General features: G+C 41.8%; 3 protein-coding genes across 3 annotated transcripts; 1 reads left to right on the forward strand and 2 right to left on the reverse strand.

Annotated features, from left to right (window-relative positions):
• Positions 1-9,794: 9,794 nt before the first annotated feature.
• On the reverse strand, positions 9,795-19,639 carry LOC104945425 (CTD nuclear envelope phosphatase 1A). Its single transcript, XM_010771088.1, has 8 exons — positions 18,854-19,639; positions 15,925-15,991; positions 12,663-12,781; positions 12,505-12,576; positions 12,133-12,249; positions 11,902-12,013; positions 11,037-11,121; positions 9,795-10,194 (listed from the first exon to the last, which is right to left on the reverse strand). Exons 1-8 carry the CDS (start codon positions 18,956-18,958, stop codon positions 10,134-10,136), a joined length of 738 nt encoding a protein of 245 aa, XP_010769390.1. The 5' UTR covers positions 18,959-19,639; the 3' UTR covers positions 9,795-10,133.
• A 963-nt stretch (positions 19,640-20,602) lies between these two features.
• Positions 20,603-22,993, reverse strand: elp5 (elongator acetyltransferase complex subunit 5). The gene is made up of 8 exons (XM_010771087.1): positions 22,697-22,993; positions 22,518-22,578; positions 22,301-22,381; positions 21,878-22,089; positions 21,470-21,645; positions 21,282-21,374; positions 21,073-21,173; positions 20,603-20,981 (listed from the first exon to the last, which is right to left on the reverse strand). Exons 1-8 carry the CDS (start codon positions 22,749-22,751, stop codon positions 20,873-20,875), a joined length of 888 nt encoding a protein of 295 aa, XP_010769389.1. The 5' UTR covers positions 22,752-22,993; the 3' UTR covers positions 20,603-20,872.
• Positions 22,994-23,160: 167 nt separating this feature from the next.
• Positions 23,161-26,778, forward strand: phf23b (PHD finger protein 23b). Its single transcript, XM_010771086.1, has 5 exons — positions 23,161-23,731; positions 24,976-25,007; positions 25,113-25,205; positions 25,300-25,915; positions 26,340-26,778. The coding sequence occupies exons 1-5, from the start codon at positions 23,704-23,706 to the stop codon at positions 26,531-26,533; spliced, it is 963 nt and encodes a 320-aa protein (XP_010769388.1). The 5' UTR covers positions 23,161-23,703; the 3' UTR covers positions 26,534-26,778.
• Positions 26,779-27,287: the final 509 nt, after the last annotated feature.

The following is a 27,287-nucleotide window of genomic DNA, read 5'->3' on the forward strand; positions in this document are numbered from 1 at the left end:
AGTAGGCTAAGTAACAACATTACATGTTTCTATTTTCCCGTTTACAGTCATAAAACCTATTTTTACAACCATCGTTTTGGCGTCAACTTTTACATTACGGTATACAGTCGGCAACTTCAGTCTGTATCGTGTCTCGGTTAAATACACGTTATTATATTAATCAATGTCAACAGCCATGTGTTACACATCCGATTGACAACAGTCATTTAAATAAGTTGTTAAACGACTCTTGTAAGAATGGGCATGTTGTAATTAGTAACTACACTTCTGTGAGCAGTGGTACATTAGTCATACAGCATATACACAGAAGTGGGAAGTAACTAAGAATATTTACTCAAGTACTGTACTTAAGTAGAATTTTGAGATACTTGTACTTCACTTGAGTGTTTCCATATTTTTCTACTGTGTACTTCTACTCCACTACAATTCAGAGGTAAATGGTGTACTTTTACTCCACTACATGTGTTTAATAGCTTACCTTTAGTTACTTTACAGATTTGGTTAAGATGCCTATTGGTTACTGGTGTCGTTTTATGAGTTTATGTGTATCAGTTTATTTGTATAGACACCTAAAGTATATCATATGATATAAATATCTTTATGTGAGATATGTTTATGTTTATTAAGGATCCCCATTAGCTTTTGCTCTCGACAAAAGCTACTCTTCCTGGGGTCAGACACTTAAAATAATACAACAATAATACAGCAACATTTAGGACATAAGTCCTGACATCATTAACAACATTAAAAACAACACCAATATCATCAACAACATGCGATCAAATTAAATTAAATTAGGGTTCACAGCTCACAAGGGTACATGGTCATTAGTAGATGGCCCTTCAGTCTCTTCTTGAAAGAGGCTCTGGACTCTATTTCAGTAAGGTAGTTTGGCAATGAGTTCCATTCCTTTATAGCTCTATAAGACACAGAAGATTTCAGAAGATTTGTCCTGGGTTTAGGGGCCTGTAGATGGCCTGATGTAGCTTGTCTAGTCTTATGGTCATGCTCGTCTCTTGTGTAAACTATTTGATCATAAAAATAGTGATTTTTTGCTAAATTGGACATTTTTTTGAAAAGTGATAACACGAGATTGCAGACGTTTCTCAACTGGAAGCCATGATAGGTTTCTATGCATAACTCCAATATAAGTGCGCAGATAAGGGATCGTTGCTCAGTATGATATGATAAAGTGTGTTATATCTGCTCCAGGAAGGATACCGTATATTGTTGAATATATATTAAAGATAGCTATATACTGTATATAACATTACATTAATTGTAATTCAATATAAATACATCAATCATTTATGGAGAACATGATGTGTTTATACATGATTATATGTGTAGATAACCTGTATAAATAACGGTTAACATGGTATCAGTGTTGTTCGCTTTGCAGTGGAGTCCTCTCTAACACTTGCATTGTTATTTTACTTAAAGTTTAGATGATCACTAAACCTATAACCCATAAAGAAATGGGAGATGCAGAATGGACGGGCTTTGGCCTTCAGGAGGGATAAATCCGCTCCAAGGAAACGGAAGTGACGTGACCTCTGTCAGAAGGTAAAGTATAGAAACATATGTACCTATTACTTATTATTCACATATGATAAGTATATTACTGAACATTTACAATTTACTGGTGCAAATATTATCAATCAAATGATTTACACTGAGTGACTCACTCCAGACTAAAACATAATGATGATAGTTTCAGATTAAGAAATGCCTCATGCATACATTTTATATCACACCACCAGTTAAGGTAGGTCCAGTACTCTGGCCCCTTTAGTGAGAGACACCGGGAGTTCTGGGGGGTTTCCTGCCTGGTGTCTGGAGGTCGTACTACAGGACTGTACCGTGGAGGTATGGAACGTGTGCACGCAGGGCCTGAGGGCCTGAATTCGTGAGGGGGTGCTTGATTTGGGTCTATAGTGTGGGGTGTCTTGAGTACGGGGACCATTGGGATTTTCCCCACCTAAACGCACGAAACTTGGCAGGCGTGGTAGCCGCTAGGTATAGCCAGAATAAGTGCCGTGTGGTGGGGATTCTATAAGAGTCACGAGGACATTGGGAAACTTTATCAGACTATGAATAAGTCCCGGTAGTGAGTGAATGTTCGGTCTTTATGTACGAATTTATCAGCCTATTTCACCAAATTTGCAGACGCTTCTCTCAACATCGGACAGTAATAACGTGCTATTACCAAAAGTACTAATAATTTGTAACTTAGATAGAAGAAGACCTTTGTAAAGATTCTCTTAGTATCAAGGTATAGTGTCACTCTGTCTCGTAGTTACAATGTTTTTACTATAGACGTTTTTACACCGTGATTCGCTGTATTGAGTCCTCTTGTTCAAAGACGCATTATCATGTCATACCTCTTCGACAAGAGTGTCCATTACATAAGTAAGATCACGCACGACTTTTACTCTCTCTACGTAACCTTATCTAATTATTTTTTATCCCGTATCTCGTTGAATTGGACAGGGTCCAAACGTCGCCTATTATTAAATTGTACGCTTCATTGACGAGACGGAATCACTCATTTGCTCCTTATCTGTCTTATTTTCACAAGTCGATCATGTCCTTCCGCCATGTTACACAGTATAGAGGATGATATATACTCGTCCAGGATTTGTGGTCACATATGTCAATCTTTCCGTCCTTATGTCACATCATTAATTGTTTATCGATGTAGCTGTCGCCTTAGGTCAACTCGTCTCGAACGAAACACAGTATTCGGATCGCGTACGCGCAGTGCGGGAGAGATAGAGATTTGTAGTGACAACCGACTTTTGCCTCCTTCGTAGTCACAATGGAGCCATATCGAGGAGGCTCTAGAGGAGAGGAGAGAGAGAGCAGGAGAGTAAGGAGGAGAGAGGAGATTTAGTCACATAGGAGCCAATGCCGGAGGAGGTCTGTCGGGGAGCTATCTAGCGTAGGAGCTACTCGAAGAGCCTCGCTGTTAAACAATAGATATCGGAGGTGTGTCCTAGCCGGCGCTCGCTGGCTGCTCAGCCGTTGTTACAAGCCCAAATTTATAAGGCCAGGGACGCTCGCGGTGGACCGTGACGCTCCTGGACCCTCCGACCCTGGCGCCTTTTACTCTCTTGACTGTTGCCGAGTAAAGCCTCCTGAGGACTAAACGCGGCGGCGGACCTTGGGAAAGGTCCCATATAAGTAAAAAAAATAATAAATTATTAGTGTACTGTAAAATTTTTTTTGTCATCGCAAGTAGCTCGAACTGGCTCGCACCACGGTCTGGTTATATCGTTATTTATTTATATGGTTAGGGCGTGATGGTGAGATTGGAGTCTCTGTTCGTACCCTGGTTCACGTGCACCTTGTACCATCATCCTCACATTCTGGCTTTTATCCCTCCCGGGAGGTGTGCGATGTACGCCCGGGTGACACCTGTCATGGGTCTTCTGGTGTCCGGTGTCGCTGTGTGTACGCAGGCTACCTGGTCCTAGGGTCCCCGGCTGCGTTAGGTATAATCTAAGAAAGGATAACAAAAAAGATAGAGCTCTCAGCGTAAAGGAAGGAGTCTTTCTATTCAAGAGAGGAAGAAACTCTACGTATCTGAGGGAAACCGACTACAAGACCCGCCTGGACACGTACGGAGATACACTAGTTTAACACGCGAGAACGCATTGTGAGGAAAAATGTTTATCGTAGGAACACATATACTTTGGAGGCCTGCCGTCCACCTCGGGGATCCATCATCTAAGACCTCGACGACGACCCAGGAGCACTGCAAGCAATATTCGGCGCTGCGTCGTACGACCGACTCTACCGACAACAACCCAACTTGGAGGTTGTGAGGGCGGAACATGGAGACGAGGCGTGATGTCTGTGTACGAAGGACCGGGAAGAAAGAAGCAGATTGGGTGAGGAGCTTACTGCGAGAAGGTGTTACCAGAGCCCCGCTGTCAAAGGGCGGAGTAGGGAAGGAGAACCGCGGAAGTTAAGAGGAAACTGAAATTTTGTCACTGGTCCATGTACTCCTCTGCTGCTCACACCCTGTGATTCCCGGCGATCTCATAACAGCTTGTCGAAGACTGTTTCTAGTGATCGCATCGGTGGAATTTTATTCTGTATATCGTGCAACAACGAAAATTCCTCCTATAGAGGTTGCATATTGCCCATACCCCTATTGTGGAAAACCTGTTGGAAACAGTGTGATCCTCGATTATCCATCGTAGATAGTCTACGATAGCCACGCTAAGAAACATCCATATATGTACCAGGGGGCTCGCCTCCGGCTTCGGGGTCTACGTCACCGCGGGAAGAGTGCCTTTCTTCAGATACAACACTGGTGTCCCGGCTACGTGCTTGCCTACCACCTTCTTGTATAAATCACCTCGGATGACGAAATGAGGTGGATCGTCAGCGAACTATTTCCGGGAAAAAAACAGAACCTGTCTGTCTGACGAGCCCGCTAGTTTTACTATTTCAAGACGCTCACCCGGAGAACCTCCATAGACAGTGTGTGTCTTGTTGTTGCGTGGGGACAAGCCAGAACGTAGGTTGCGCTATTTGTATTAAAGCGTCATATAAATCTCCTACTTATGTGTCACATTAAAATGGCTCCGCTGGTCTTGTTTTGTTTATATGGCGCAAAAAAATGAATTTACCACCTCGTAGCATTATTATCGAGTATAAAATGTATGCATAATTTTTGATCTTTATAAATTTTTCTGGTGGTTTTCTTCTTAAACCTTCCAACCTGGCTGTATCTTGAAATAAGTGCTGTTAATGTATAGTGTAGACACAATGACCTAGCGGGTAAACGTGTATTCGTCACACCGAAGTCATGCGCAGTGTGTGATTACTCTCGTTTCTTCAACGGAATTATTGTATAAGTCTACCCATTTTCTTGGTTTATGTGTGTGTTGTAACTAGAGTCCCGTGGGGTTTCCGTTAACATGGGTAAAAAGGTTTATTTCTCACCAACGGATACTCATGAGGGGCGTGGTGTCCAGTAGTCATCACTATTTGTAAGGTCAATGTTAGGGGGTGAGAGGAGAGAGAACAGACCCAACTCGACTCACTGGTGCCACCTAAGATAGTGAATAAGCTCAGTGTATCGTAGGTCTGCCCCCCCCTAATGTTCTTCACACTCCGGCTTCTCTTTGGACAGGCCTCATTGGATTTGAGGCTGGACGTGGGACTCAAGTTGGAGACAAAAAAGACGGAAGGGAGGAGAGCATGTACAAACCAATAACTTGTTTCTAGTGATCTAACTTCGAAAGAGGTCTGTTGGGTAAACCATCTTTCCAACGCTCCACACAAGCAGCCAAAACACTTTTTCCGGTGTTAACCGTCCACAAAGTACCATGGTATTAGCCTTGACCGACTTCACTGGTGTCGACCCCCTTTATGGGCGCGAATCACCAGAAATTATCAGACAGACGACCAGAAGCAATTTACGGTCGGGGATGTACGGGTACCACTGTTCCATGCTAAATATGGGATTTTATCGTACGGGATTCCGCACCCACCCTCCCACCGAGAGACGAACCTGACCGGTCAGGTAAAAAAATATGGTCGTAGCGTTACGGTGTAAGAGGTAAGACGAGTCGTCCCACGGCGCTTACGGCATGGTATAGGTTTGAACGGAAAGAGCCTCGCTAAACTCGTAGGCGGTCCGTCGTGTCGTTTGGTACCACCGCTGATCCTCGCGTGTCGTTTGGTCACTGTTGTGCCTCCTTTCCGTGTCTGTTTGACGTACTATCCCGCCTTTTATAGTGTTAGCGAATTAACTCTAAGGCTTACTAACGTTACCTATACACAGGATGTTTGTTGTGGTGTAAGTGTGGTAGGTAGTAGGTTTGGTGTGAGGGCGCGAACCGATTGCCTGCGCATCGCGTATTCGCGGAACGACGGTCGTGTCAGGAAAACGGAATCGAAGTGGGACCACCGGGCGCGATGTAAGAGCGGTGGAGAAGAGAGGGAGCTATTTCGGATTTCTCACAGCGTGTGGATCTTACAGGTGAGATCTATTGGTAAGTTATACACATGCTAGTTAGGATGGTACCCTAAGACTTGATGGTACTTAAAATTCTTTTACCCACTTTCTTTATTGATGGTTAGACTTAAAGGGCATCTTCGTAAACACGAGGAAGTGTGTGGAGAGATCTGAGGGGCGTCGTCGAGGTCGTCGAGGTCGTGGCCGAGGGAGAAATGACTTCGTGTTTGCAGACGAGTATTAGTAAATCTATGTAGAACACAGGTAGTTAATCTGCGCTAGCCCTGGGATTGAGCGTTTATGGGGTACTAGAGTTAGGATGTCGTTTTACCACCTCCTCTCCTTAGATTGGAGACGCTAGAGTCTTCGTAAGCAAATCAGCGAAGTGGAGATCCTTATATACTTCGAGTTGACTTTCCACTGACGAGCTCTGATTGGTATGTTAAATTCTTCTAGTTATAACCAAGAATTGTCTTAAGGTTCGATGATGTTTCGTTGTCGAGAAATTGGTTCCGTGACAATTTCGGATGTTGTACACCTTCTTGATCACACAAGTGTGACTTAGGACTATGAAGTTAGTGAATTACTGTAATCTGTTTAAGATAAAAATAAAAAATTTCTGTACGTTAACTGCAATTATGTATGGTGTATCTAAACAACATATTTTATAACGTTTAGTTTTGGAAGTAAGTGATTTTTATATGGTTTTTTAGCATCAAGATAGAGGACAATAAGTCAACGTAAGTGTAACGACGGTACTGAAGGCCCTTGCTAGGAGCGACGTACTGGTGCACTGCTATTGGCAAAACCAAAAACCTGAAGGCGACAGCATTGAGAAGATAGATATCCGCGACCCGAAGACGTATCTCACCGCTTCCGAGGATAGGCCACCTGGAGGTACCCTGGGAATAAAGCATTTTTTAATACCATAACTTCATTTCTATTAGAAAGCTAGGGGCAAACTGTAACTAGGTGCTTAATGGTGTATACTGTAGAGAACAGTTAATTCTTCTATGGAACACTCGTTAGCGTTTTTTTTATTTTTACGACAGCATTTTTGACACTTCATGTGTAAAAGAAACACACTTTGCCAGTTGACTGATGTAGAGACCAGAAACGTGCTGTTGTGTGCAGTGGGTTGTTAGCCGGCAGTGATGACGGGCAGAACGACTTGTCACTCCTAGACCTGCATGGGGGGGAGTGGTAGTGGTGTTGCTTACTGTTGCAGTCTTTTTACAGTACGTTTCGACGGACGGACGGAAGAAACCTAGGAGAGACTTGACGCGGACTGAAAAAGTACAAATTACACGTCTATCGTACTGTTCATGTTTTCTAGCGGCTCCATTTCATCGCAATCGTAAAGAGGGGGGCCCGGAATTTACCACATATAATCTTATAGTGTGGCCACAACTGTCATGAGAAGTTTCCCAAGTGGCTTTTATAGACTGATGATAGAATGACAAGTTGTAAAACGCCAATGAATTACGATATGAAAGTACAATTCCGTATTATGTTTACTATTTCCGATCCGCATTGCGATTGATTGCACGAACGATCCATCTATTTGAACTAGGTCGGAGATGGACTACGATTGAAAACGTAGTCTGCCTTCTGCTTCTTGACTCGTCTGGGTAACGACCATACCTATTTGTTGGTACCTTACTGACGATTTTGTGCTATGTCCGTAGTCACACAATATATAGGGAATAGATAAGAGAATATGAACACGTCTCCTTGGTTACACTGTAGCAATCCATGCTACGTGAAGGCCTGAGACCGCGCAGCACGTCACACTCAGAACAGAGATCACTACGCATACAAGTATCAGGAATATAATAGTTGCAAAGTGTACCTTGTGCAACTGAAAAGTATATGTAACTGCTAAAAAAATTTCTACTGTTTGTAGATCAAACGTTGCGCCGTACGTACAGGTTACAGTTTGGTCCCTCAGCGTTTCTCATGATTACATGAGAGAGGTGTAACTGAAGTTCTGTATCTTACTGGCCTTATTCCACGGTACCTTTCTCTTTGCTAAGACTGTTAACGAGGGACAAAAGGAAGATCATCGACTATCATGTGTAGCATAATATATGTGCTTCTGTTTAAATAATGTTGGTCTGGTTGTTTCATAGCGCGGAACCAACTTGTATTATTCGTGTTCTCACAATACGTCGATTGATAATTCGATAAAATAATTGATAATATATTTAAGAGATTATTGTATAAACTGTCTCCATGTTTGATAGAAAGTCAAATTAATGTGTCAGTGTTAATAAATAATAAAGAAATATTCCCTATCAAAACCCTGTGTCATTGGTTATACCTTTGGACATAACCGTCTTCTTATTTGAGACCAAACCCACGATCACCTGATTTATCGTAATGTTTACATTGGTACGACATGTAAGACTATACTTGATTCTCCATATAACCACAATATTATCATAGGTTCTTGTAAAGAAAATTTGTTTTGTGTATTTTTGTTCTCTTTTTGGATATCTTTGTATAGGATTGTATCGTGCATGTGAGTTAATAACCTGGTCAGTGTGGCATGTGAGCGATATGTGTGTTTGGAAATAAAATTTTCATCTTATAGTTGAATGTATTTACATCTTTTTTTGTTCTTTGAGTACGTTTTCGATTCGTATTCTTATTTACGTTATATAGTATTCAGGTTCATAAGTGTTTTATTGTGAGGATTTACTCAAAATTGTTTGTATTTGTATTTGTAGAAGTATCAGTATTGTGTTTGTAATGTATTTTGAATATATGGTTTAGTATTTGAATAGTATATATATGTTATTATATAGTTTGATATAGTGTGTCTTGATAATATGTATTTAGTTCACAGGTCACAGGTACGGAGGACCACCCCCCCTATAAAACAAATACAGGAGGGTGGTAACGAGGAAACCATCGTTACATCAATTGATGAGTTAGGACATGACCGTCACAGGTCACAGGCGACAGGGTTTGGAGAGTGTGGAGTGAAGTGTCTGCACATTACCGTCATGAAATCTCCAGTGTCACAAACCGACATACTCGTCCTCAGTCCTGATCCTCGTCCTTTGTCGTCTCTCTCCGATCGTAAAGCTCGACACCTTCGTCGCTGGTCCCTGTCCTTGGAACTCGAGTGACCACTTTATAGTACCTCTGGGTTTCCACCTCGTCCCTTCTCGACGTTGTGGTGGACACCCCTGGACTTCCACCTCGTCCCTTCTCGATGTAGAGGTGGACTCCGGTACTCCACCTCGGTCCCTTCTCGAGTAGTGGTGGATCCTGACTCCCACCTCGTCCCTCTGTCGACGTTGTGTGACTCCTGGACTCCCACCCTCGTCCCTTGTCGACGTAGTGGGTGTACTCCTGGACTCCACCCTCGTCCCTTGTCGACGTAGTGTGGCTCCTGGACTCCCACCTTGTCCCTTCTCGACGAGGTGGAACGAACTACGAAACACTAGACCTTACACTGTTGTCGTTTCAACTCCGTAAATAATCTTTACTAGATATCGTCAATTACAAAGGTCTAAATATTGGCTTGTGTAAATATTATTTTTTGATCAAAATTTACAATAAAAATATTCTCTCAAATTGTTTGTACCTTTAGTTTATGTGTCAGTGCAATATAAACTGGAAAAACCAACTCAGGTACAAATTCTACCTTGGTTTACACCTCCACTACGACCGGAACCTATACCAGGTACACCCTCTCCTATAGGGACGGCATGTACCTGTCGTGGGTCTCTGACGAACCCTCCTCCTGCCGACCCGAGACCCCCGAGGACCGTCTGGTGTCCCTCCCTCCGACCCGAGNGACTCACAAGCTCACCTCCATACGCACAGTCAGTATCAGGAGCAATAAGGCAGAGAGGCTCCGTTTTTCTTTTGAAAAAAAATACAAATAAAGAATCAAGAAGAAGGAAAAAAAAAAAATACAAGCTGGCCCCTCCCCACCCTCCTCAGTAGTTTTGTGGGCTATGGTGATCCCGTACTGTTCGTCCCATGTTAGGCGGTCACCCCAGCCCTCGTCTCCTCAGGACACGCCCGAGGGGCTCACAGGGGGCTGCTGGGCCGTCTGTGTGGGAGCGGAGGGCAGGACGGAGGCCGGCAGAGAGGAAGAGGCCAGTCAACAAGCCCCGCGCCCTCTGGATTCAGCCAATCACCAGAGTCGGTGCTGATGGAGGTTTCGGCTGAGGACGGAGCGCACATCAGCGGTGAACCTAGGAGTAAAAGAGAGAGGTGATTAAAATAAGAGCTTCACATCAATACTTTTTGTTAGCTTTATCTATTTATAAAGAACCTTTAAAAAACACATTTATAGAGTTCTACATTGGAGGAGGATTTTGTAAACATTTTTAAAGCACTAGTTTGGATAAGATTTATATTTCTTATTGGGAATAAAGACTAGACACAGGTTGCAACAGGCTCTTTCTGAAGTACAAAAATAGCCTTTTTTTTACCACCTCTGGAGCTAACCAATACAAATGTTGCATCTCATTTTTTAAGTCCATACATGATTAAAATTAAAAACTGATTTCTCGTGCTGGTTACGCTATAACTTACAAGACACTAAATCAATATGTGGAGCTGCACTGAATGACCGTCTCAGACTACAGTGCAGGTTGCCAGATGGGAGTGCTAATCAAGGTCTAACTGCATCTGATATTAACAAAACAAACTACAATAAGAGTTTTATCAATCTTCTAATCCTAATCGGAAAGAAAGCAAATATGTATATGCAAGGAACATTGTATTGCAAAACTTTCCCCAAGATAACCTTTAGAGTATACTGATGTTTCAACATGATGGACAGGTAAGGTGTATGCCTAAAAGCTGGAGAGAAACTGTAGTGCCATGTAGATGCAAATCTATAGTCAATAATCATGCTGTCAACTACAATATTATACAAGCATTTGTCAACACCTTTTTAAAAAAAAATACTATTGTTACCTGCAGTCAACCTAAAGGCATTAACTTGCACTACTTGAATTACCAGAGCATTTGTATACAGACAGTGTTTGCATTATGGATTTGCTTTCATGCCATGCATTATGCCTTTTACCTTAGTGCATCCAGCATAGGCAGCAAGTTAAGAAGTGCTGTGTCACTAGGGTCGCTGAACCAGGACTTGATGGGTATTGCATTGTCTGGAGGGTGGGAAAAGAAATGGTTGTGTCAGTGAGATGGACATGCTGGTGATTTTATGCTGCTATGCTAAAGAGGTCACGGAGCTTTAGAGTGTCTGCAGATATAATGTACTGTTACAGCATTTACAATACGAGCTTTGTACTTAGAACAAAGCGCTCAATTATGTGACCTGTTCCTGCGGCATCACAAGGTTGATGCGTTTAGGATGAAACCGTGTTGACTTTTTACCTAAAAGAGAAGATCTGCCACCTTCTTTTTGGATCCACACAAATTGTGGAAGGTAAATGTAATCGATTGAACCTATTAAGTCCTCAGTGCGTGCTATATTGACAGAGAAAGCTGTGTTGGCAACTGCAAAATCTGTTATTCCTGTATATAGCGCCGTCATGGATGTTACAGTGTCAAAGTCATATGAAAGGCCTACTTTGATTATTTTATTCTGCTCCTCTAGGAAGCTCTCGGGCTTCTTCTGAAAAATAGTTTAACAGGCGTTTAAACACGTCGTTATGCTTGATTAAATATGTATATGAGACACTTGGGCTGCATTGGCCATGTAAGAGGATATGGATGGCCAAAGCCTGGATGAAACTTGAGCGCAATGCATCCTGGTACATGTATGCCCTCCTGGGAGGGCTCCCTAAGGAGGTTAACTGTCAAGATAGCACACTGAGGGAATTTGTGGGCTTATTGAAACGTCCCTTTAAAGATGGTTGCACACCGAATTCAGAGAGTCAATGTAGAAAATACTGAATACATTTAACTATAACTTGTAGTCTTACCTGGATGGCTACGATAAGCGCCAGGCGAGTTGTCCAGGATGACAATACTGGACAGGTCATCGTGTACTACAGACAGGTCTTTAATATAACTACCTAGATCCAATGTACAATGCTGGCAAAAAGAGAGAGACAAAAACAAATGGAGAGAATAAAGACACTTTATAGGCCAATGGATCCAAAGAAGCCAGAGCATTAATACATGTTGTGTGAATACAGTATAGAGAGCGGTACCTGTCTGTAGTATCTGCGTTTCAGGATGTTCCTGTTGTTGTCCAGCTTGTCTGCCACTGCTGAGCCATATATCTCCATACTGGCCGTGAAAACCACCAGCTCATACCACTGGCTCACCTGTGTACACACAGAAGGCAGACCATATTATAAGTCAACAAGTTACAGTAAGCGCTGCGCAAGGCACGAGGGATCATTGCAAAAGCAGATAAAGTTGTATAATATGTAATATGAGAGTGCAGTTCAATGGAGAGGGATGGCAGACGGGGTTAAAGGTGAGTGAGGACATGGGGAAAGACCTGGGAAAAGACCAGTGCGCTCCCCTTCCATGTTAATACAGGATTAAAGTGACACTGAACACAGAGGGACACTCACCACTTCTAAAAAGAAGTCAACATGTGGCCTTTTATGTACAAAGAATCTGACTGGGTGCTTGTCAATGACGACCTGCATAGAGAGAGAAAGACAGACAGGGTTTAGTTTAGAAGGCAGATGTGTTCCAACATGTACCGATGTGGCTGAAAGGCTCTTACTTTGAGGATGAAGTCTGGCGGCGTGCCAGGTCTCACTGTAGGCCTGAGGACCCCGTCATGGTGAGAGTGGATCAGCGTCTCGTCCAGGTCCAGAACCAGAATCTTCCTCTTTACTGCATCTTGAGTTATTCACACAAAATAGACACTTGAGCAACTTCATCTCAGTACATTTACATGCACACAAGAAACCAGGCTACTGACACAAATGAGTTACACAGGAAACATGCAGTGTAATTATGGCCACTGTGAAATCTGCTGATAAATACTGCAAGTAATCATGTGACCTCATTTAGAAACCATGACTTGCCAAGTGTTTTAGTGAAGTAATAAGAAAAGCCTTTGATATCTTTTAGAGCGCATTGAAAGGAAAGGCTCTGTAGTTAAGGACTGCACAGTTCATATGTATGAGGTTCAAAGGCTGATCATCATTCTCAGTATATATTATTTGGGTCAAATGTACAAAAACACAATGGTTTTACATTGCGCACACAGCGACACAGAAGATTTCTTACAAGTGTCACAGCCACACACCCAGTTTTACCACCCACCCATGACATTACATAGACCTCTACTTTTTAATATAAAAGATAAATAAATACATAGTTTCACATGTAAATAGTTGACTCTGTATAATAGGCATACATACATGATATGTAAAGTTGCAATCTATACTCATCTGTGTAAGAGATGGTTAACATTAAGGTGAAATGACTTCTTGAGAATTAAAGAGGGCTACCTAATGTCCTTCTTTTCAAACTTTTAGTTGGATTTAGGTCTAAAATCTAGCATTAACATGCGCCTTTCGATGCGATCACAAATGGACAGCTTTAAGTACACCAACTCACATAAGAATGTGTATTTTTGGATACATTCTATAAACATAAACATAAAAGCTGAGGAAGTGAGGATAATAGCACGCTGGTGGGTGTTCAGTCCTGTGCAGAGCACCAACACAGACACATCACCAACAGCATGATAAGATCTGAACCACCAGGTTCCTTCTTGGAGGTCTTTCTACGACATGACTACGCTTTGAAATGACTGATGTTTAAAAATACACAGTGCTACAGGCGTGGACAAATCTAGCATCTGAGCGCTAACTTCCGCTAAGTCGAATAGGTGGTTCTTCAATGTGACGGAGGACACGCTGCTCAAAGAATGCAGACCACCTCCAAATGTGTGTGTGTGATCGTGTCTCAATGATTCTTGGGTGAATCCAGGCTTGTAATTAGAGCTGTTCACATGTGTTCTAATCAAATGACGCATGTTAGTGCCAGGTTCTTAACATGTCCTTATTTTAAACACAAGATGATGACCTGTCAGCTGTTGGGCCCTACACATCCAATTCAAATCAACTTACTTCACTTATGAGATAAGACACCAAGGATTTAAACTGCTTTTCAGGGAGTTCTGGTTACATAAGTTATAACACCAAAATAAAACGATACAAACAGAAATGTGCCATAAGTCAACTCGGCATACTGCCATCAGGTAACTTGAAAAAGCCTTAAACTACATAATATATACCACATAAAAATGGCTGCTGTTTTTTGGACTAGGACTTCCAGGAGCTGCCTTTTCATTATTTGAATGTGAGCGGTATGAGAGAGGTATGTGCCACGAAGACTTGTGAACCACCGTTAGTTTGGTTCCGCCCACAATACCAGCAGAAATACCAGCCACCTACAGCGAAAGGAGTCACTCATCCACTTGAAACTGGACCTGGGTCTCCAGCTGAGGTCGCGGTAGTGAGTGAGAGGCGAGGAGAGTGAAACTGAAATCATATCCTTCCTCCGAGTCAACAGCGTGCTTCTGAATGAGCTCTCTGCAGACAGGAGGGAAGCTCTGCCAGTGTCAGTGCCGCCTTTACGCTTTTTATTTCCTCTAAACTTCCAGACCACCATCGCCTTGTCACTGTTAAGAGTCAGAGGAGGAAGATACTTTTTTTTCTCGTCACACCATGTTGGGTGGATCCTGACATTTAACTGCCACTAAAATTCAGTTTTTCTCAAAAGGGTTTTTGGAGAATTGCTTTTTAACCTTTTAATTTTTGCTACAGGTGGGAACACTATGGCCCGTCTGCTGCCTCTTTATGGGTAAATCGGTACTACGTCTTGGTACGGATTAATTATTATTGATAGAGATGTCCCGATCCGATCAAGTGATTTTCAAAAGAAAAAAAATCGGGATCGGGTTTTTTTTTTCTTTCTTTTTTTTTTAAATACTTTTTTTTTTTAATTATTATTCAATGTTACAAAACAAAAATGACCATGTTCAAGTCTTAAAGTCATCCTGAGGCCTTAGTTTTGGTTTCAAATTACACAACATCATGTATGTGTTGCTTCTTTGGGGCTTGTTTTCATAGACCTGGTTGCTTATTTCTCTCAAATCTGGCAACAGAGTGGGCAGGGCGCAGTGTCTAATTGTAGCAGTAAGCTAACGAGTACTGATAAGCTTTATTTTGTTTTGATCCAATGCTGCACAACTGAACTGATCCAATGCTGCTGTGAAAGAAAGAAGCTATATCCATGTTGGATAGAATATCCAATTTAAATAAAAAAATAACCTTAAGGGACAACTTGAATGCTTTTTTTCCTTTTTTTCTCTTAATGCATTGCATAAAGATCGGGAAAAATCGGTATCGGCAAATTGTCAAAATCAAATGATCGGAATCGGATCGGGAGCAAAAAAAGGTGATCGGGACATCCCTAGTTATTGATGTGGTTTTGGAAGTCTCTGCTCTTGTTTCATTGTCAGGTATTAATCTCATTAAACATGCACATTTAAAGCTGTGCAACTCACATTTCCTTTAAAGTGCTGATGTCACCCGAGGGGATTCATGTATGTCGTCAGCAAAATAACTACTTTCACTTGGTTGGCTATCATTTTCAACGATGTAAGAATGTCATCTCATCGAGCTTTATGAACTAAACGTTAGCCAAATGACAAGAACAAACCAATGTAGCAAAACAGGTTTTCTGAATCAACTGAGAAAGAAAACACACCCGTCTTATCCTCCTTATGAATACAGCTTCAAACAACAGTCATGACACAAATGATAACTTTTTCTGCAGAATAACTTCTTCCTTGACAGACTGGTTGAACTTGCACTCACAGTTCCTGATGCAAATATGTTTTGATAGCAACTCCTCCATCTTAAAAGCAGTATTTACCATGTCTACGCCAACAATTTCTACAAGTCTTGACCGTCTAACAGTAGCTGTGCAGCCGTGCGTGTGACGACATCATAGCATGTACTCACTGAGTCTGTTTCTGGAGATAGGGGACAGAGGCAAAGTGTCGTATCGCACCGTCTGATACTGGATTATCTGCAGAGGAACAAGGAGAAGGAAACAGTCAGTCACACACAACGGCTACAACAACACACAAAATATCAAACGTACTTCAACATGTTCAGATTCATTCATCTCGGATAGATTTCAACTGTGTGTGTGCTTTTTACTGATTAAAGACTTTTCAAAGTGTCGGACTTCAATTCCAACTTCATTGTGTGTGATATTAAACCGTGATGGGTGTTAAGAGTTTTGGAAACAGGTCTGCAGTAGTTCAATCTGGACTGGCATAACTCAAACGAGTAAGTATTAAGGGCCAGTGATCTACTTTAAACTCTAATATATTTGTCATCAAAACCATCATTCCTAGTTTGTTGACTACAATTTTGCATGGATTAACCGAAGTGAGCTGTTATCAGGCTGCGTATGCACGAGCATAGCAGAGGATTAGCACTGGAAACACACTATGCCTACAGTGTCCTAAACAGGGCTGGATTCTCTCTGGACTTTTTCCTTTGAACTTGGAGTTAACTTAACCAGGTCTTACACTTCATTTGGACTTTATTTAACTGGACTAGACGACAGCGAAATACGTAGTTTTAAGTCCTGTTTATTGCTGCAATCTTCAGTGAGATTAAAAGAGAGCATCACGATTCAAACTAAGCGGAGCTATAAAAGAGTGCTGGCTTACATTACCAGAAAGGTCCTAAAAACTTCTAGTTCAACTTTTAAAACAATCCATTATTTTGTAATCGGTTCCCTTTGCTTTACATCAGCAATTAGGCAAGAGAACAGAGGAAGAACTCAGTCGTGCCCACCCCATGACTCCCCCTCTCGACTTTGACTACAGAGAGGAACCTTTCCAGTGCCACTCTTTGCCCCGGGGCTCTGCACTTTTCTTCACAGGGCTATTTTTATCCCCCCAGCTGTCGGTTGGTGTCAGCAGAGCGTGGGGCACACTGAGAAAAGGAGACTCGCAGGGTGACTTTGACCGAGCCTCGGTCCCTATGCTTGGGACAGGGCCTCCCTCGGTGTCCCCTCCCACTGCTGCCTGGCAGAGTCCGCTCGGGGAAAGCCTATTGGTGCTCAGCAGCTGGGGGGGAACCTCACCCCCGACTCTATGCACCTACAAGAGTCTCCATCTGGACCCTAGGCCCGCAAACTCAGACTCTTTCCTCCAGACTAGGGCTGCATACAACTGACATTTCAAATAATCCTGCTCTCCAAACCCAAACCTGATTTCTTTACTGTTGATTATTGTGATTCATGATTTGGCTTCAGGGCTTGACTTCATGGATTCAAACTTCTTCCAGCTTCCCAGATATTAAATATGCTACAACAACTGGGAATCTGAAAACCAAACAAGTTGATGCAGTCTTGTTTACAACTTTAAACAAATGATTATCAGAATTGTTCTCATTTCCTGTAGATTTACGGATCAACTAAACCATTTAAATTCTACTATAACCCCTAAAGTAGGACTAATGTGTTGTTAGCCAAGATTTTCCAGCACTAATTCCACACCTGATTCAACACCGTTACAGTCTCATGCAGCTGATAATAAACCGAACCATTATGCAAGATTAATAATCAACCATATTTTCATCTGTTGACCCGAAGTGGCAAGCATGGGATTATCACCTGCCAACATTGATAATCCAATAGAGCCTATATCCATCCAAATGTTTGGATCAGGTTACTCCATGGATTGCGGCCTTCTCAAACTGGAACACTGCGAGCCCTGCCTTACTTTCAGGCATCGGTAGAAGAAGTGAACAAGAAGATTGTTAGATCTAGAAACTGGGTTATAATAGTTCCTAGAAACTGGAGTTATCTACTCTTGCATCCATCCCTTCCCTTGCGCAAGTCTTTTTCATCAAATCACCTGCTTACTTTACGATCACCTTCATTATGTTCCTTGCTACTTTGGTGGCCACTGGATCATGACTATGTTTCATCACATATTGTAAACAACAGCGCTTAACTATGAGTGAGACTGAGAGAAACAGAGAGGGAACAGTACGCTCTCTGTGCTGACATAATCCCCCTCACTTCAGCCATAACATGGACTGCTCTACTCACTCTCAGGGCCTGTTAAACGCACAATAAACTGAAGACAAACCTCAAACAGCAAGACGATTACAACACACAGGGACACTCCTGCAAGCTTTTGTCGGCTTGATATGGCGCTAGAGTCGAAGTCCACTCATATTACAGCACATATGCATGTCTATTAACGACTCAACAACACCTGTGTGAGTGTCTTAGTTACATGCGGCCAGCTTCTGTCACCTTAAATGCCATGTTTATTGTAGAGGCATTTGTTAGCAATTGAAGGTGACCTGCGGGTTTGTACTTGCTGCTCCTCAAATGGTATGGTTAAGCGATTCCAATTTGAACTGAAAAATGATTAGGGTATTGACATTTTGACATTGTATAGCAAAAATGGTTAATCAACTAATTGTAAAAATAACCTTTAGATGTATTTATAGTGGAAGTTTTTTTTTGGTTGCAGCTGTGCATTTTGGTGCAGTTGTTGTGAACTAAGTTGTAAATTAAATGTGTTGAGACTAATCAATATCCTAAAAGTTTGTCCTTTCTGCTGAATTATGCAGCAACATAATTGACACTGATGGTATTGAGTGGGAGGTTGATACTACTCAGACAGTGGGGTTACCATAACTAATTTGACCAAAATCACGATGGATGAATGAAAAGAAACTGACGATTACAGCACAGGTGAGACACACAGGTAGTCTAGCTTCCTGAGAGCCAGCTGGACTATTGAAAATAGTTCTTTAGGCACATGAGACCCATGGCAACGTGGCAAGACCGTGCCCACTTGTCACAGAAACAGAACATAATCAAATGCTAGATATATTTCAAACCCCTTCTCACCGTTCGTAGGTGCTTCCTGAGGATGTACATGATGAAGCCCCATATTCTCGACGTTACGCCGAGAAAAGTGCGGATGCCAAGTAAACACTGCCGGGTCTTCAGCATGTTGACGAGCACGCAAAGACCCCACAGTATCTTATATTCTCAATCGATAGCACGCTTTTCCCGAAGTTGTCGGGAGAACTACTAAGGGAACTTGCTTGCTAGTGATAGTCAAAACCCGTCTTTTAGCCACAGCCGCCAAACTAGCAATTCAAATTAACATGAGGCCAAGCAAACGTGTGAGTACCTCGCTCTGCACACTTGTGGCACAATTAGCATTAAATGGGGTGCATTCGCATCGTTACTGTGAAATACAAACGTGGACGTGGTCTAAAGAAGAGCTGCCGCACGAAGACTGCTGCTTCGGTGTGGACCTGAGCACGCAACTCGTTGACAAGCTAGCTGTGGAGCTAGCTGTGTACCCACTAACGTTAGCTAGCATCCACCGAGCTACCGCTAGCTCGACAGGGTGACCACCTTGAACCTAGGACAAAAATACCCCAAAAAAGCAGTGGGGTGGCTCGTTGTCAAGCTCCGGTTCAACGCGACTTCACGGTGTGCGGCGGCCGAAAAGAGACGGCTTTAGAAAAGTTCCACAAAGTCAAACCGGTCCGGTTAAAATAGGCTTGTATTCCAGTGGAAATCCGGAATGAGACTGCGAGCCGCCATCGCCGCCTTGCCGTCACTTCCGCGAGGAATCCTGTGGTAGCGCGCAGCACGTCCACGTGGAAGGAAAATAAACAGACGTGTACGAGCAAGAGTGTGAGCCGGGTTGAAAGTCTGTGAAAAATAAGCAGTTTTATCAGCAGTTTGAGTCTGTTATGTATTATTTCCTCAACCATTTAAGTGAGAGTAGTGCAGTTTAACAAGATATGACATGATTTCTGGTAACATGTTTTAACAGTGGCTTGATTGATGTCAATAAACCTCATGTCACTGTGATTGAAAGTTGTAAAACTATAAAACATGAAAATGCTTAGTAGGCGTGGGTGAAAACTTTTGATAGGCACAGTATGTCATATTTGGCAGGGTCTGCTTACACAGCTGTCAGAAGACACGTGGCCTTGCTCACTAGCAGTTCATTCTACACAGATAATTACTTCAAATGTTTAGGAAACTAATAAATAATCCCCTCTGACACGAGCATGTAGATTTTTTGGTGGTGTATTTTCAAATTGGAAATGGTATCACTGAAAATGTATTATCATGTTATGCACATATACCTTGGCATTAATTGACTATAGTTGAGGTCCCCCATTAAGGAATCCAAATGTGTCAACATCATTTACAATGAAATGACAGATGACAAATAACTGTTATCATTAAGAATTGATTTTGCAAATATTACTTTAAATCATGGCTGATGGCAGCTTTATCAACCCTCAGTTTATTTTATTTATAATGTAGGTTTTTAGAAGTTTTGGAAAAGATAAAATAAATATCTTGGGTTTTAAAAGATAATAGCAAAACTTAGAGAAAAGTCAGAGAAATAAAAAATGTTTTGGTGAACAGAATGTATGTTTTCCTTATCTAGGAAATAGTCTTGTGACCCAGCTAATATTTATTTTGTCCCGACCTCCAATGTTGGGAACAACTGCAACAGATCATTGTGTAAAGAGACAGTTAGATGATGGACTAGATGGAAATGAGATTGTACCTAACATGGACAACCTTCAATATGTAAAAAAAAATAATAATCAAGTGCTGTAACTGTTGGATAAAGCATAGTTTTATTCAGCAAGAAAAAAAAAGTGCTTTGAAAAAAATGCGCTCAATAATATTATAAAACACTCTTGGATATAACCATTTTATAAACATAATACAGAGTTCCTGCAGCAATGTACATTATTTTATATCCTCAAAACTCCATGAGATGGCGGTAAGAGTCCTATACTGTAAACAAAAAAGTTTCTTGAATAGCAGGGATAACATGAAACATGGATCCTTTTTGCCTTAAGTGGGTTTTGTGGCCGAATTCTACACATCAAGATCATCGTCAGGATCCTCTTGGTCATAGTCATCGTTGGCATCCGGCTCATAATGAATTCGTCCTGATCCTGGGCCTGAGTGTAGCAGAGCTGTTTTCCTGTAAGATAAAAAAAAAAAGGGACAACATTGAAGTTATTTGTACAAATTAACAAAATATGTGGAATGTAATTATTATATTTTGTTCTCACTTTTCTTTGCTGAAAACAAAAGGAAGTGCAAGTTTCTGTTTGGCCTCACGCTCTGTATCAGATAATCGAAGGTTGAATGTCAAGTTGGCTGTTGGGTCCGTCTATAGAAAAACAGAAAGGGCACTTGACAGTCAGCAAAATGTAAACCTCATCTGTATTCCATTGAACCACATATAGTGTGGATGGATTAAGTTTATGTTTTATTGCACCTCTTGTTCTTCAGAGTCGGTCTTTTTGGCTCCCTTGCTGAACTTGCTTTGCACTACAACTGTAAGATCATCTTTGATTCTGAAAATCTCCTCCTATGGACAAAACCCCAATTATAAACCATTACAAAAGGGAACTGAGCAATAAACTATTTTTAAAAGGGAAAGAACAAAAAAATAGTAATTCTTACATCTTGAATAACTTTCCCAGATTTTGAGCGCTTAGTTATTTTGGCCACAGCTTCGTCTCCCCTCATTGCAGGTTCCACAGTGATTACTGAAGTGGCCGAGTGGCATACACTTCCCACAGTCCCCCTCTGGTGCATGTCTGCATGGAGCAGACCGATAATAGACCTCACGGCTCCCCCTAATGAAAACACAGGAAAATACCCTTGGTGAAAAATGACATGGTCTATAGTTGTGCTTAATTATAATATAAATCAACCAGTTTAATTTGTTTTAATTACCATGATTTCTCTAAAAAGTATAGTGAAAGAAAAAAGACGACCAGCGATTTTTACAGCCTGGATGTAAACCTTCATTCATTCAATAAAATGACATCACACTGACACACACAATAGGAAGATAATGATTTAGACCTTTTCTAAGTTGCTGAAGAGTCCTGCAGACATCGGGAGTGCTGACATGTCTCAAAATCCACGAAAGAGAGTCGATCACTAAGGTAGCCGGTTTGGAGTGAGATGTTTGCTTGACCAGACGTGTAAGTTCCCCCAAACAGAACTGGTGAACTGTGAAAGCTGGGTGATCGGTCCAGCCAAGGGGGTCTGTGTAAGCATTGTGAAAGTGGAGTCTGAAATGACAATAAAACAGATTATTGACTATCTATTGGTGGTTTTCACGATCATTGATTAATAATTCATTCTAAAAAATGTCAGGAATCCATTTTTTATTTGCAAAAATGAAGACAGACAACAGATGATCAATCCTGCACTTTGCTTAATAATGGACTAACAGGATTAAATAAAATCAAAGTTATTCTGTCAACAATAATATCAAATTACCTTTGTACAGGTGATCCTCTCAATCCATCCTTCAGCTCTTCCTCACTGACCTCAAAGCCAAGAACATGGACAGCTTCCTCTCTAAATTAACAACATGGCGAAGGTAGATAGGTGTAAATATATATTTGTTTGTTTGTTTTCAACAACTATATAACCTAGAAACAAGTGTTTGTACATACATAACCAACTGTCACTCACAATGCATTTCTTAATATACCTGTTCAATGCAGCATTGATGAAGCTCTGCAGTAGATGTCGCCCAGAATAAGAAGCAGAATCTAAAAATGCAAGTTTAAATTACATGACTTTACTGTATGTTATGGTTTCAGTTTACATAGTTATACATACTACTATATATATATATACTCTAAGCAAAACAGACTAAACAACATTTACCTTGGATTACGAGAAGCCCTCCAGTATCAACGCCTTGCAGTAATTCAGGCAGCATTGTACTTGGTTATATAAATTAAATGTAGAAGGTCCAGGTAGCTACAGCTAGTTAGCATGCCTCTGATTCACCACCTATTTAGACATAAATGTGTTGTTTTTTTACTCGAACGAATGTAACGCAAGAGAAACGATACTTATCGGTTGAGAGTGATGAACTCCTAACGTCGCAGAAACTCATATATCATTACAAATAAAGCTTTCTCAGCCCAAACAAAGTCCAGCATGTTTCGCTAGATAGCATGTTGGTGTACATTCTTAAAACGTCATATCCCAGGATTCCCCTTACATTATTTTAGCTCAGATAAGGGAAATGTAGTTCACTCATTTTTGCAACCCATGCATGTTACGGGTTGAATGAACGCAACATTAACTACGTTACCCAGCATGCCGCTCGGGAAACACTGCGCTGGCAGCCTCAAGAGGTTTCTGCCGCGCACGGAGAAGGCTGTGCGGAATAAAGTCAAAACTCCAGTCGTTTTGTGTGCCTACAGCGAAGAAACTTGCTCTGAGAAGTTCACACTACAGACCTGCATTGACTAATAATCGCCTGGATCGAAGGAATGTTTACGTTTTTGCAATATTTTTCCACCGATGATTATATAAATGTAGGGACGAAGAAAAGGGAGCTTTAAGTGCAGCACGTTAAGCAACAGAGGAATTAGTATTTTGTAGGGCTAATAACGTTAGTGTGGCGTCCAGTGTAAAGCACAGGCGTTTTGCTTGTGCTGTTGTTACGGATACCCTGGGAGGAATTGTTACAACTTCGACCCAGAGTGTTTTTGAGGAAGAGTGTGCTCGGTCCTCCGCGCCCTTGGCTAGCTGCTGCTGAAGTTCCCCGGCGGTAAGGTGCAGCCACGCCGGGGGAAGGCACAGCGCGACGGCCGCTACTGTCCGGCTAGCTCGCCTGCTGCTTCTGCTTCTTGGATCGGGGCCTTGTTGGTGAGGCGACAATGCTTGACATAATGTCTGAGCACCAAGGTAAGTTTCAACATTATATTCGGCACGACATTACAAACTGTTCCGAGCGTTATTAATGGGTTCGCTGTTGAAATCGGTCGTGTTTTGCGGAAATTAAGATGGCTAACCCAGCGTAAGTTATGTCTACCGTTAGTACTACGTCTGGTTGCGTATGCTTTATTAATAACCACTCGCTCATGACCAACTTGTGTTTTGTCGTCAAAATGCCATGGAAGTTGTGGTCAAAGTTGATCTATTTTAATTTACGAAGACTGTAGCTAACCTAATGTTAACGTATGTGTTGCAGTTAAGTTAGCTTGCTAGTTTGTTAACGCGCCGTTCCATGTAGCTTCATAGCTGGATAGCTAATGTTACCAGAACCAGCCCACAGAAAACACCCTTTACCATGACATCTTTAACGTGAAATAGATATATTGTTAGACAATGAAAACATTATGTTTGCATTGGTTCAAATCGATTACACCTGGCTGACACCAAGCTAGCATTGCTAATAAGCCTCCCACTTCCATTTCAAATCAGCCAGCGTGATTAGCTTGCTGAACGTTAGCACAAGTTAGCTTGTATCAAAATTAACCATCAGCAATGTCGAGTTTATATTAATCTCGTAAATAAATAGGGCATTAAGGGACACGCGTTAATCAAAACCCTGTTGCCGTCATAGCTGCAAACAACATAACGTGTTGTTAGCTTCTCCTCTAAATGTCAGCTAACGTTAGCAGGTAGCATCCACACAATACAAAATCGCAAGTTTAAAAGCCTGGCAGCCAACAAAATGAGCTTTGTAAGCCAACCTTCTTCAAAGGCAACCATTTGTCTAAGCGGTAATCATAAATCGATAAACAAATAATGGTAACTGACTCCGGATCATAAAGAGTTAGGATAAAGTTCAGATGGTGGTCAAGTGACACCGGTTGCAGTTGTTGGCAGACTCAGTCAAAAAGCGTTAACACTCGATGACCGTTCTGCTTATTTTGCGCTCAAACGGTTATCTTTAAACCCTGTTGGTCAATTGAACGTAACGAAACAAACACGGCTCCTAAAACAGCTCATCACTAATAACCCTGATTAAGTAATTGAGCCGTGTTAGCAAGCTAATGCTATCGTTGGTCCCCATGTGTCCATCATACTCCCAGACAACAAGGTGCTTGGTAATGCTGTGTATAAGCTGTGTCTGTACAAAAATAACAAGGGAATCAACAATGGTTCACTTTTGACTTACAGCATTGTCCTTTCTTTTCCACCAGATTCACTGTTGTCGTGCAAAACGGAAACTTTGGTGAGTACTTTGCATAGTTTCTTTAAATGCACTCTGTTATACTTCTAGTCGCTTTTTGTTTATATTGTCTTTACTTTGCTAAACAAATGCATTTCCTTTCTTTAGCCCCCCGAGAGGAAAAAGAGGACTGTTGAGGACTTCAATAAGTTTTGCAGCTTTGTCCTGGCGTATGCTGGTTACATCCCCAGTCCAAAAGAGGTAAGCTGCTTTGAATGTCACTGTTGATTATAGAAATGACTGCTACTACAGATTGTGAAAATATTCCAAAACTTTCTTTCTTGTTGTCTCGAAGGAAAGTTCCTGGTCTCCAACATCTTCCAGCTCTGCTCACAGTTCGGGGTTATCAGCAGATGGAGGTGGTGGAGGAAGCAGCTCCACCGGCAACACATGGGCAGATGGAAGCTCAGACATCCACACCATCCACACATTTGTTCGCAAAGCTCGAGCAAACAAGGGAAAAAGTATTCGCCGCATGCACTCTGACAGCACTCTGCTGGACAAGATGCGCCTTAAAGACTCTCTGTACGAGAGCCAGGCCAGTTCTAAGGCCGATCGCAAGAAGGACAAAAAGCTGAAAAAGCTCTCGCTTGGTTCTGCCATGCCGGGGGCTGATAGCGGCAGCAGTGAAGGCGAGAAAAGGGCACGCATTAAACGCAGCAAAAACTCTAAACAGCCGAAGCCTAAGAAGCTCAAAACTTCCGCGACTCAAAGCGAGACAGACTCTGAGGCACGGCACACGCATACGGAGGTACGACCAGCCACTGACGAGCTGACGGAGCACGTGGGCTCCACCCTCAGCATGCAGGGCCTGGGGAAGCTGCAGCAGGAGGAGGCCCTCCAGGAAGCAGAGATGAGCTCCAGTGAGGGGGAGACCTGGATCGCTGACGAAGACATTATGGTGGAGTCAGGTATGTGAAGCAAACAATGAATTCTAAAAGGGCTTCTGTCCTAAATAAACTCTGATTGAAGACATTTGAACAGCTATAATTTTAAGGGCTGCATAATATTTTATTGAAATCTACAATATGGACTAGTATATCTAAATCGCAGCAATCACAATATTTGTAAAAAGCTAAATATGTGTTGTAATACCTTTTTTTTTTTTTTTTTTGTGGAGCGCCAGAGATATCCCAGCTTAACAAAACACATGTGTTTGGTCCTAAAAAGATTTAGCAGTTTGTGGTCAAGGAAAAATCACAAACTGCTCATTTGAATATATTTCTCAATCCCTCCAGTATTGGTAATCATATAATAAACAATAGCAGTTGAGTATTATTTCCAAACATGCCACCATAATGATATCCTATACCTCTGTTCTCTTCGTCAACACAGGCGATGATTCGTGGGACTTGATCACCTGTTACTGTGGGAAGCCATTCGCAGGACGGCCGATGATCGAGTGCAACCAGTGCGGCATTTGGGTGCATCTGTCGTGTGCGAAGATCAAGAAGTCCAACGTTCCGGACATCTTTTACTGCCACAAGTGCAGGGACGTGCGGCGGTCTGGAAACAAAAAGGACCCGTAGGCATGGAGAGGACGGGAGGGACGAGGAGCTACCCCACCCCTGTTTTTGCTTTCCTCTTGACTCGTGTTTTCTTCGATGCCTACAGCCAAAACAGCCTAAATCATAACCTGGATGGCAACTGTATTGTCAGTTTGTAGGATTTATCTTGACAATCACAACCATTCTTATTTATCCTTCACGGTTTCTGTTTTTTTTTTTTTCTTACGTTTTTTTTTTGTGGCTAATGTGAAGAACTGGACGGAAGATAACAGTGACAGTGGAGAATCATTTATTTGTTACTAATTAATTGGCTTTATTGTTGTATACTGTGCTTGTGATGTGCACATAAACACTTGTTCTCATATTAACTGAAGGTGCATTTCGACTTAAATTATTTCTTGAGGATTTAGACAAATCAGTGGAATTTTCCTTAAGTGTTTCAGGTTGATAACTTCAACTTCAAATCAATGCAAAGTTTTACACATTGAGAACATTTTAAACGTAAGAGTTGGGAAACGTCAACCCTGTTATTTGTTTAGAAGTATGTCATAATGATAGGCGGGCAGCTCATTCTATTTTTGATCGTATTTTGGCGATTTATCGAGTTTGCATTTTTGTTTCGGTTGTCAGTGATGATCACTGAACTTTAAATATAGAGATGTCACTCCTCTAGAATAAGTCTAACCTTTGAATTCATAGAATCTGCAATTGCATTTCAAATTGCACATAGACAATTCTCTCGGCAGTGCACTTTTTTAAATACATTCCCAAATAT

The sequence above is a fragment of the Notothenia coriiceps genome, unplaced genomic scaffold, assembly GCF_000735185.1.
Source record: "Notothenia coriiceps isolate Sejong01 unplaced genomic scaffold, NC01 NC01_scaffold00009652, whole genome shotgun sequence".
NCBI classification, from domain to species: Eukaryota; Metazoa; Chordata; class Actinopteri; order Perciformes; family Nototheniidae; genus Notothenia; species Notothenia coriiceps.